Source organism: Helianthus annuus, chromosome 17 (genome assembly GCF_002127325.2).
Source record: "Helianthus annuus cultivar XRQ/B chromosome 17, HanXRQr2.0-SUNRISE, whole genome shotgun sequence".
In the NCBI taxonomy this organism is placed as follows: domain Eukaryota; kingdom Viridiplantae; phylum Streptophyta; class Magnoliopsida; order Asterales; family Asteraceae; genus Helianthus; species Helianthus annuus.
In genome coordinates this window covers 39,262,799-39,274,946 of record NC_035449.2, presented here as the reverse complement: position 1 = coordinate 39,274,946, position 12,148 = coordinate 39,262,799, and the positions used below count along the sequence as shown (strand labels likewise).

General features: G+C 34.6%; 1 protein-coding gene across 1 annotated transcript; it reads left to right on the top strand.

The window, feature by feature from the left end:
- The first annotated feature begins 1,603 nt into the window (after positions 1-1,603).
- LOC110921206 (UDP-glycosyltransferase 83A1) lies at positions 1,604-4,404 on the top strand. Its single transcript, XM_022165494.2, has 2 exons — positions 1,604-2,183; positions 3,223-4,404. Exons 1-2 carry the CDS (start codon positions 1,703-1,705, stop codon positions 4,134-4,136), a joined length of 1,395 nt encoding a protein of 464 aa, XP_022021186.1. The 5' UTR covers positions 1,604-1,702; the 3' UTR covers positions 4,137-4,404.
- Positions 4,405-12,148: the final 7,744 nt, after the last annotated feature.

Genomic DNA, 12,148 nt, shown 5'->3' with positions numbered 1-12,148 from the left:
TTTAACTACCTGAGTTCAAAAAAAAAAAAGCAAAAAGTTTAACGCCCTGAGTCCCCATAAGCAGTTTCCTTAACCATTTGAGTCCAATTTTGTGAATTGTGACGTCTGTTAAATGGGCTGTTAAGTACCTTTATAGGTACTTTTGGTACAGGTTTTAAGTATCATTTAACAGACGTCACAAAATTGGAATCAAACGGCTAAAGAAAATTCTTATGAGACTCAGGGCGTTAAACTTTTTGTTTTTGGACTAAAATAGTTAAAACACATAAAACACAGGGACTCAAAAAGTAATTTACCCTTAGGCTAATCATTGATTTACGCAGTTTAAGCTAAAAAGGTAAGTAACAAAGATTGACGAAAATTGGGGAAAATCTTGGCTGACAAAATAGGAGCCTTTAATCAAGGAATTCGGGTTTAGCTTTTGGCCATTTGTAACATGATCCGGTTCATCAACACATTTCTATCAGATGGTCATGCATGGGCCCCGTAATCTCAATCATAACACAAGTTATGACCGTTTAAGTATGAGCCTTTTCAAACCTTGTTTTCCCTTATCCAAATAAAAATCTTCTAACTCTTAAATCGGCTCCTCATCAAGATGTAGAAATATAGTAGATCGGCAATTTTAGTTCAAAATTTTGAAATACAACTGATGTAATTAAAGCATCCCAGAAGGTTTTGCTAGTTTTATGATGTTAATATGTAATTTATTGCAAGCGATATTGATCACCAGCTTAACTCTTAACATTAATAGTCCATGGTCCACATTGGCCTTGTAATGTATCACATCCACTTGCTCATAAACCTTCAAGGTAGATTAGAAACATGGCTCTTTATGTCCAGCAGCCTGAAGTCACACGTACCCTATCTCAATTGATTTTTTTAAAGGTGTGAATTATTAGCGAATATCGGGAGGTCGTTGTCTTAACCGGGTCCGCGCTATAGAGCCCCTCGCACAATAGATCCCCAATTTAAACCCTTCAACGAGAAACCACTGAAGGGGAAAACTCACCCGGGCCCATCATAGGTGGAACTTAAATACCCGTGGCCACCACTAGAGCACTAGTGATAGTATAACAATTTTCGTCAATGTTGATCTTCGATCTCATTGGTGCACATTGTAATCTCCAAATTATAACAGATTTTGTAGGGTTAATATGTATAAGACCAAATTTAAAAAGTAATTTATTGCTAGTTTTATCACTTTATGAGATGTTACTATGTAATTTATTGCAAGCGATATTGATCACCAGCTTTAACCCTTAACATTTGTAGTCCAAGGACCACATTCCCTAGCTATCTCAGTTGATAGTAAAATAGTTTTCGTCAACGTTGATCTTTAATCTCATTAGTACACGTCAAATTCTCCAAGCTATAATAGATTTTTAGTGTTAATATAAGAAAAAAATTTAAAAGCAAAATCTTTTATGTTCTATAATAAGTCCATGTTTGAGACATGTTATATGGTCCCGTAATTAAAAGCATGGAACCAAGACAGCCGAATGGGAGTTTTTTGAGATAAGGAAAAATATCATATCAAGGCCACAAGAAAATGACACACTAAAATTAATATGCCATATATGGCAAAACAACACAAATACATAAAAAACTCTATATCTGTCTACAAAAATGAGCTGACAGAAATATAGAAACATCAAGAGTTCTTTCTAAAGAATCCCCAAGAAAAAATTACTTAAAAATCATGCCAAAACCTCATGTGCTAGTTATACCTTATCCCGCGCAAGGCCATGTAATTCCTATAATGGAGCTTGCTCAACGATTAGCGAAGCACAGAGTCAGAGTTACATGTATTAACACAGAGGTCAATCACAAGCTCGTGACAGGCAATTGTTTAGATAAAGATGGTTTAGGGGATGTGGTGCAGATGGTCTCAATCCCTGATGGGTTAGAACCATGGGAGGACAGGAGCGACATTCGTAAGCTGACCTTGTCAATATTACAAACCATGCCCCGCAAGCTTGAAGAACTAATAGAGACAATTAACAAAGAAGACAGTAGTAAAGTTACTTGTATTATTGCTGATGGTTTCATGGGATGGGCCATACGAGTTGCAAAGAAGATGGGAATTAGTAGTGCAGCCTTCTGGCCTGCCTCAGTTGCTACACTGGCCTCCTTTTTGTCCTTTCAGAAACTCATCGATGATGGCATCATAAACAAGAATGGTGAGAGGCATATAATTTAATTTACATTTTAACAAGATTATTATTAATTAAAAACCTATAAATTAGCAACATAACTATGCATAAGGTTGTTGTACTTTTAGTTTTGGGAGTTTTTTAAAAAAAAAAAATTGAAATTTTCCTTTTTAACCCTAAAGTTTCAATATTTGACAATTTAACTTTAAAGTTTTAATATTTGGTAATTTAACCCCTTTGATTAGCTTGATTTTTCATTTCTAATTCAAAAGTTTCCATCTTATACAATTTACCCTTTGATTAATTTGATTTTTCACTTCTAACTCAAAAGTTTCCATCATTTGCGATTTAACCACTTTGATATTTTTTTACTTTTAACCCAAAGTTTTTCATCTTTTGCAACTTTGGTCTCTTATACTTTTCATATATCGCGAAGTGTTGTAATCTTGGCTTTGGGGGTTTTTCAAAGAAAAAATAGTTATGCATATGGTTGTTGTAACCTTGGCTTTGGCGGTTTTAAAAAAAAATTGATTTTTTTTTACTTTTCACTCAAAAGTATTTCATAAATTACTTTTAACCAAAAACTATTTGTTTTACTTTTAACCCAAAACCTTTTATCTTTTGCGATATATTCTCACAACTTCTTTACTTTCAACTTTGTTCCTTTATTGTTTTCATTTTCCGCAAATTTTACGCTTTATGCTTCGTTCTAAATTTTGTGACTTAACACATCGCAACGTGCGTCTCTGGTTTAACGTTTTTACGTTTCGTTCTAAATTTTCTGAGTTAACACGACGCAACGTGCGCGTGTGGGTGAACGTTTTTACATCGTCTATTTTTTTCCCATTTGACAGGTTCAACATAACGTGCGGGTCCTAAATCGACTTAGTTATAACTAAAGAATTCCCGCCGCATTGCGGCGGGTCGTAATACTAGTTTAAATAAAACTGTTTTTTGCATTCATGGTTAAACTTGAACCCATTTTGACTCCTCTAATGTATTTCAAGATTAAATTCGTACTCGAAAATGTTCGTTTAATCTTTCTTGAACCTTTTATACATTGCAGGCATACCTCTAAGTGATGAGATGATTCAACTATCTGAAACCATGCCACCTATAAAACCTCAAAACCTTACATGGGCATGCTTTGAGGACTCAGCTCTGGTAGAAGTTATATTTAAAATGGTACTACAGGCTGAAGAAGCTTCCAGATTGACAGAATGGTTTATATGTAACTCGTGTCCTGAGCTAGAGGCTGCAGCATTTAGCCTGTATCCACAGCTATTGCTGATTGGCCCTCTTCTAGCAAGCAACCGACTAGCTGTCCAGGCGGGCCACTTCTGGCAAGAAGACAGCACCTGCTTAGCATGGCTTGATCAACAACCAGTGTCTTCAGTCATTTATGTTGCATTTGGGAGCTTCACTATGTTCAACCAAACTCAGTTTGAAGAATTGGCACATGGTCTTGAACTTAGCAACAGACCATTCTTGTGGGTGGTGAGACCAGGTATGACTAAGGAGACTACAACTGATTATCCAGAAGGATATATAGAAAGAATAGGCTCTCGTGGAAAAATCCTGAGTTGGGCACCGCAACAGAAGGTACTATCCCACCCTTCGGTAGCATGTTTCATGAGTCATTGTGGTTGGAACTCTACTTTAGAAGGTGTCACAAACGGAGTCCCATTTTTGTGTTGGCCGTATTTTGCTGATCAATTTCACAATGAGACTTACATTTGTGACATCTGGAAGAATGGGCTGGGGTTAGAAAAAGATGAAGTAGGTATCATTACTCGAGGAGAGATAATGAGTAAGGTGGAGAAGTTGCTGAGTGATAAAACATTAAAAGTGAAGGCATCGGATATCAAAGAAAAGGTTGCAAGTAAAGGGGGGTGCTCACACAAAAATCTTAACAATTTTATTGAATGGATACAAAAGAATAATGATGCACATACCAAGGATGAACCTGAGTCTATGTGAACATGAATTTCTAAAACATAGTTGGGTGTAATTTTTTATAACTGGCTCAAAGCGTTATATTTGGGTCTGATAACTAGTATTGAAATGCAATATGTTATAATAGGTCTTAATGTGTATTTTAGCTTGTAGTAGGTTAAAAGGTTCTTGATGGGCAATGTCTAGGTAAAGTGACTTATAATTACTTGTCTTATTTTATGTAATATTATCTTATATGAAGTGTAACATGTGGTTGTACTTTGTTATAACGGAATCCAGTGGATCTTATTTTGAGGGGTATTGATTTGGTTGTATTGTGCTACATTGGGTCATTACAGTCTTAGTGGGTTATTGTTTTGATTGTAATGGGTCATAATCATATTAATGGCTCAATAGTAAAGTGACTCATATTTGTTATATTTGTTATAATAGTATTATTTGTGCGTATGGCAACCTAAAGTCAAATTTCCCAACAAAAAAAAATCAATATTTGATATTTTTGTTAGTTAAAAAATAATGCATTGAAAGAACTGATGTACATAACACTAACAAGTGTAAAAATATATTCCATTAGGATTCCAATTAAAAAGTTCTAATTCAACTACATATTGAGAAAAGATTAAAGAAGGAATAATTTCATTGACTTAGTTAACACGTTATTTTCTATAAAGCCCGAAAAAGACAAGAGTAAACTTTAATTTTAATCGTGTGGTTTGGTCTAAAAATCAACATTGGTTCATTTTTTAAACCTTGAACACTTGATGTTCTAAATTTTAACACCTATCATCCCTAAAGGTAAAGGAGCTCAACTTTTCTATTAAGTCATCCCCATGTGACCCTCGTGTGGGGTAATGTTGTCTGCAGCCTTGTTAATAAAGTTATAGTAAATTACATGTTTAAATCTTTATGTGTGTGTAAAATTTGTACAGATCTAACACAATCTCAAACAGAAATATACAAAACACCAGAAATAGTGACAAAATCAGTGACAAAACTTTATTAATTATCCAACCCGAAAATAACCCAACCAAACCCTAGATCTCAAAAGTATGAGATCTTAACAATACAAGATACAGGTTCAACAGATTGAAGAGATCTGTTGAACATAAACTTGAACAATACAAAAAATACAAGAAATATAAAAGGATATAAACGAAGAGATTAACACAATCTCTTATACAACAATGATCTCAACACAGAGATCTAAACCACACGACGATCAACTTCAGATGATGATCTTCAACACCAGACGCCGTGTACGAATCACACAGAGAGCACAAGTGAACAAGTGAAACCCTAGAAAATATCACAACTGATCTGAACCTTCTCTCTCTTCTATTATATATCCAGATCCAAGCTCAAGTTACACTTTAGCCCTTGTACTTCCAAAGATGATACAAAACAACCTTGAACCCATAACAAAATCTGTTAACAACTAACAGACTAATAACAACCATATCAGCCCAATAATTGATAAAGCCCAATAACATATATAAGTCCAATATGTCCAATATGTTTATAATATGAATTAGAGAAAATAGTAACACTACTTTTAACACCCCCCCCATAATTCATGCACTAAACATATTGTACAAACCTAATTTTTCACATAAACTCTCATGTTGGGCAACACTTAAACCTTTAGTGAAAATGTCTGCAATCTGGTTTTCAGATGCAATTTTTTGTGGGTCAATAATGCCACTTGCAATTTTTTCCCTCAAAAAATGCAAGTCCAATTCAAAATGTTTTGTTCTTTCGTGGAACACAGGATTTTGTGAAATTGAGATAGCAGATTTGCTATCACAAAACAGTAAAACAGGTAATGTACAATTTATTCTTAACTCAGATAAAACATTTTTAATCCACATTACTTCACAAGTAGCAGAGCACATTGCCCTGTACTCAGCCTCAGCAGTAGATCTTGAAACAAAACCTTGTTTCTTGCTTTTCCAAGACACAAGAGTATTTCCAAGAAATATGCCAAAACCAGTGACTGATTTCCTGGTTGACAAACACTTAGCCCAATCTGAATCAACAAAACCTGATATATCAAAATTACCTGTTTTCCTGAACATAACACCCTTTCCTGGACTTTGCTTTAAGTATCTTAACAATCTTAGAGCAATGTCCAGATGTGACTGACATGGTTTGTGCATGTATTGACTCAAAAACTGTACAGCATAACTTATATCAGGACGTGTCAAAGACAGGTATATCAATTTACCTATTAACTTTTGAAAACCACTAATATTTTCTAAAAAACTTTTGTCCTTATCAACCTTGTTTGTAATAACATGTGACTGTTCAATAGGAGTCCCAACAGGTTTGCACCCAAGATATCCGAACTCATTCAAAAGTTCAAGACAATATTTTCGTTGGGACAAACAAACAGATTCACCTGAATACAAAACCTCAATACCAAGAAAATATTTAAGCACACCCAAATCTTTTATCAAGAAACTTTCACTTAAACACCTTTTAACCCTAGTAATTTCAGTAGAACTGTTTCCAGTAACTACTATGTCATCAACATAAACTAACAGAACAACAAGAATATCACCTTTACTCAAAATGAACAAAGAATGATCACATAGACTTTGGGTAAAACCCATATCAAGAAGCACAGAAGTTAATTTTTCATTCCATTTTCTGGGAGCTTGTTTAAGTCCATAAAGGGACTTAACAAGCTTACACACCTTATTTTTATCTTCATTAAAATATCCTAAAGGTAATGTCATATACACATCTTCACACAATGACCCATACAAGAAAGCATTGTTTATATCAAGCTGATACAAAGGCCATCCATTATTTACAGCCATTTTCAATACAATTCTTACAGTTACCATTTTAACAACTGGAGAGAATGTTTCTCCAAAATCAATTCCCTCCTTTTGGTTAAAACCCTTTGCTACCAGCCTAGCCTTATACCTTTCAACCTCCCCATTGGCTTTATATTTTATTTTGTATACCCATTTACAGCCTATGGGTTTTCTACCTTTAGGTAAATCAACAACAACCCATGTATTATTTCTATTAAGAGCTTCCATCTCTTTATTCATAGCTTCTATCCACCTAGGATCTCTAATAGCCTCATTATATGAGCTAGGCTCAACAGATTTGTTCAAAGAAGAAACTAAGCACAAATTGTCAACAGATAAACTAGCATAGTTAACAACTTTTTCAATTCCATATTTTACTTTTCCTTCAACAACAAACTCATTAAATCTTTGTGGAAAAACAACTTTCCTAGAAGATTTCCTTGCAACCTGTCCCTCAGATGGGTTGGTCTCATCATGAGATCCTACAATGTCCTCTGCCCCATCAGTGTTACCTTGCAAACTACTACCTAACTGTTCATCCCCATGTTGTACATTATCAACATTAGGTACAGTGGCAGATGTAGAGGGCAACACTGGTGGCTGATCATCACTGTAGTGATCTTGAACACCAGCTGTACCCTCTTCATCATTGGGAACTACAGGAACTTCAGGTGTTTTTGTTTCAGTAATATCAAAAAAAATTATCTGATTTAACTCAGTGTTAGAATTTGTACCTTGACTTTTATTCAAAATAGATTTGAAAGGATACACAGTTTCATAAAATTTCACATCTCTTGAATAAAACACCTTTTTACTATCTAAACACAGCAACTTATATCCCTTTTTAACATTTGAATAATCAACTAAAACACACTTATCAGCATGATAAGCAAATTTATCAGACTCACTTAAGACAGTACTAAAACATAAACAACCAAAGTTCCTTAGATGAATAAGTGAGGGTTTAAAACCATAAACAACTTCATAAGGACTCCTACCATTTAAAACAGATGATGGTAACCTGTTGATTAAGTAAACAGCAGTTAAAACACAATCAGACCAATACCTAAGAGGCAAATTACTCTGAAACAACAAAGCTCTAGCTGTGTTAAGAAGATGTCTATGCTTTCTTTCCACCACACCATTCTGTTGTGGTGTATAAGAATATGATGTTTGATGCAAAATACCTTTGTTTTTACAAAATAAATTCATCTGATTATTCACAAACTCTGTTCCATTATCACTTCTTATAATTTTTACTTTTTTCTCAAACTGTGTTAAGATCAATTCATAAAAACTACACACACTTTCAAACACTTCTGTTTTATTCATCAACATGTAACACCAAACAGTTCTAGAGAAGTCATCAACTATAGTTAAAAAATATTTAAAACCCTCATAACTTGTAACTTTATAGGGTCCCCAAACATCAAGATGAATTAACTCTCCTACTGACTTTGTTTTGTGCTCACTAAGTGGAAAAGGAACTCTTACTTGTTTTGCCCTATGACACACATCACAAGGACCATGTTCAATGCTTTTAACATCAAAATGATCTTTTAACACAGCTAGGACTTGATCAGAAGGGTGGCCTAATCTACTATGCCACAAATTTGCCTTAACATAACTATTAAAGCACACATTCATGGAATTACCATTTTTTCCAACAAAATAAAGACCACTGTCCTGACTACCAGTCACCAGGACTTTCTTTGATTTGGAATCCTGTAACACACAACTATCCTCATTAAACACCACTTTTATATCATTATCTCTTGCAAGTCTATGAACAGACAATAAATTTACATGATACTCTGGGACATAAAACACATCTTTTAAAACAATATCATTTGTTAACTTGACATTCCCAATTTTTAACACTTTAACATTAGTTCCATTTGGATGATCTACTTTAATGTCAAACTCAGAAACATCAACAGTATTAAACATATCCTTATCATTATTTATCATGTGTTGACTTGCCCCAGAGTCAACAATCCAGCTAAACACACCTCCATAAAACAAAGAACTGGAACAACTAACACAATTATTAACAATACAAGACTCACCTCCTACACTTGTTGATTCCACACCAGACTTTTCACCAACTAAACTTAACAACTTTGCTATCTGCTCAGATGTAAAAGGTAAACCAGAAGTAGACATACTAGTAGAAGAACCAACAGCAACATTTGACTTATTTGTTTTACCACATACAGTATTATATTTTTTTCTAAAACCTGGTGGATAGCCAATTAACTCAAAACATCTATCAATAGTATGACCAATCATGTTACAATGTGTACACTTTAAGTTTGGATTAGGTCCTCTTTGATTAGTTGTTTTCTTCTTAGACTCAAATGACTGATTTGGTTTAGATACAAATGATACATTCTGTCCTTTTGACCCACTACTAGCCAGTCTATGTGATTCCTCCCTAGAAACCACAGAATAAGCAACCTTGACAGATGGAAAGACTTCTCTGGTTAACAGATTTGTTCTAACTGGTTGATAAACATCATCTAACCCCATTAGAAACTGCATTAATTTGATTAACATAGAAAAATCATTGTAATCTTTTGCTGCTTTACAAGAACATGTGGGCAGTTGAAGCATAGCATCAAACTGTTTCCACATAGTAGTTAACCTATTATAATAATCTGCCACAGTAGAACCATTTTGTGAGATACAATTAATTTTTTTGAACAAATCATAAACCACAGAACCATCTATCTTGTCATAGGTTTCTTTTAGATCATCCCAAACCTCTGAAGCAAGACTAGAAAAAACTTGACCTAAGAAAAGTTCCTCAGACACAGAGTTTAACAGCCAAGTTAACACCACAGAATTACACCTATCCCATTGACTAGCAAGCACAAGATCCTCTGTGGATCTCTTACATTTCCCATTAACAAACCCAAACTTGTTTTTAGCTTCTAAAGCTAACTTCATAGAAGTTGACCACATAGAATAGTTCTCAGTACCTTTTAGTTTAACACTAACAATAGTTAAGGCACTAGAATCACTAGGATGAAGATACAAAGGATCTCCAATATCTAACTTGCTAATCAAGGTCTGAGACGTACTAGCATCAACCATGATAACACACAAGATCAAGAAGAAGAACACACCACAACAAGAAGACAGATAAGACCCACAAACAAAGCAACAGACAAAGCAGAAATACAACACACTATGGCGAAGCTGTATCAGTGTCCAGATTTCAGGTTCATCACTTATAGTGCCTGAACAAGTCTTAATACAGGTGTCGGTCCTCACTACCCCGACTTCAACTAATCAACCATCAAAAAACAGAAAACTAACTACAGAGAGAAGGAAAGATCTCACAGTGGGTGCAATATCTTCACACACGATGAAGACTGTAACCTTCTAGGGTTACAAGTCAACACCAAGAACAAAGAACAAACACTGGTTAGTTTGCTCTGAATCCTTCTAGGGTTTCAGAGACCAACACAGCCTTCACACGAATCCCAAGAACAGTGTTAAGATCCACACCGTTACATTCCCAAGATCAGATGAAAGAACACATATCTACAAGAAACAAACAAATATCAGAACAAATCTATACAAGATCTAACAGCGGAAGACTTAGATCTGAGTAAAAGAGCTTTCAAGCTCTGATACCATGTAAAATTTGTACAGATCTAACACAATCTCAAACAGAAATATACAAAACACCAGAAATAGTGACAAAATCAGTGACAAAACTTTATTAATTATCCAACCCGAAAATAACCCAACCAAACCCTAGATCTCAAAAGTATGAGATCTTAACAATACAAGATACAGGTTCAACAGATTGAAGAGATCTGTTGAACATAAACTTGAACAATACAAAAAATACAAGAAATATAAAAGGATATAAACGAAGAGATTAACACAATCTCTTATACAACAATGATCTCAACACAGAGATCTAAACCACACGACGATCAACTTCAGATGATGATCTTCAACACCAGACGCCGTGTACGAATCACACAGAGAGCACAAGTGAACAAGTGAAACCCTAGAAAATATCACAACTGATCTGAACCTTCTCTCTCTTCTATTATATATCCAGATCCAAGCTCAAGTTACACTTTAGCCCTTGTACTTCCAAAGATGATACAAAACAACCTTGAGCCCATAACAAAATCTGTTAACAACTAACAGACTAATAACAACCATATCAGCCCAATAATTGATGAAGCCCAATAACAGATATAAGTCCAATATGTCCAATATGTTTATAATATGAATTAGAGAAAATAGTAACACTACTTTTAACAGTGTGTACGAACCTCGTTTCTCTAATTAGTTTGTGTAGGAATTAGGTTCACCTTTTGTAAAATATAATTACAAAATATATAATAACAAGACTTTCGTTATTCGTAGGAAATATCATACTAAAATACCGGTTTCAATAACTAAATAAAAAGAATATAAAATATAATTATATATACCCAATCTTGATTCAAGCCGCATCTCTGGTGGGTCCTTCACGCGCACTTGATAGAATCCTAGACTCGAGTATTCATCATTTTGAGTCTTGAAAAATACTCCTTGACTGCAACAAAGAACACACTAAAACGTTGACGATTTTGGTTGAGGCACGTGTTCAACACGCTTCCCTTAAAACAGATTTCGCGCCTCTACTAAAGACAACGCGTCTGTCTCCCAGGGTACAACAGCCGAAGCAGTCTGTACTGCTGGAAATGGCCATGCGCCCGAGGTTACACCGAATAGAATTATAGTGTTTGAACTTGTGGAAAAATAATGATACGAAGGTGATGGAATCGAGTAGAGAAAACTCGTCTCTCTATAATTCCCAACATATGGATGTTCAAGTCTTCACCACTTCTCCAAGAATTCTTCATACATATTATCTTTCTCTTGTAGTTTTCTCATCATTCCAATAAGTCAAATAGCCTACCATTTTTTTACAAGAGTTGTGGGTAGTGAAGAGTTTCTCTTAATCGGTGATTTTATTAAAGACATAAAACTCTAATAAAAGCTAATCAAGTGACATAAAACTCTACTCAAGAGTTTCACACATGGAGTTTAATTAGTAATTATAATTTCACTCAATAATAAATTAACTAAATATATCCATTCACTAATTTTCCCAACAATCCCCCACATGAATGAAGATTGTTCAAAACACTTAAAATTTCCAATGTAACCTCGACAGTTGAGTTTTGCCTATGATAG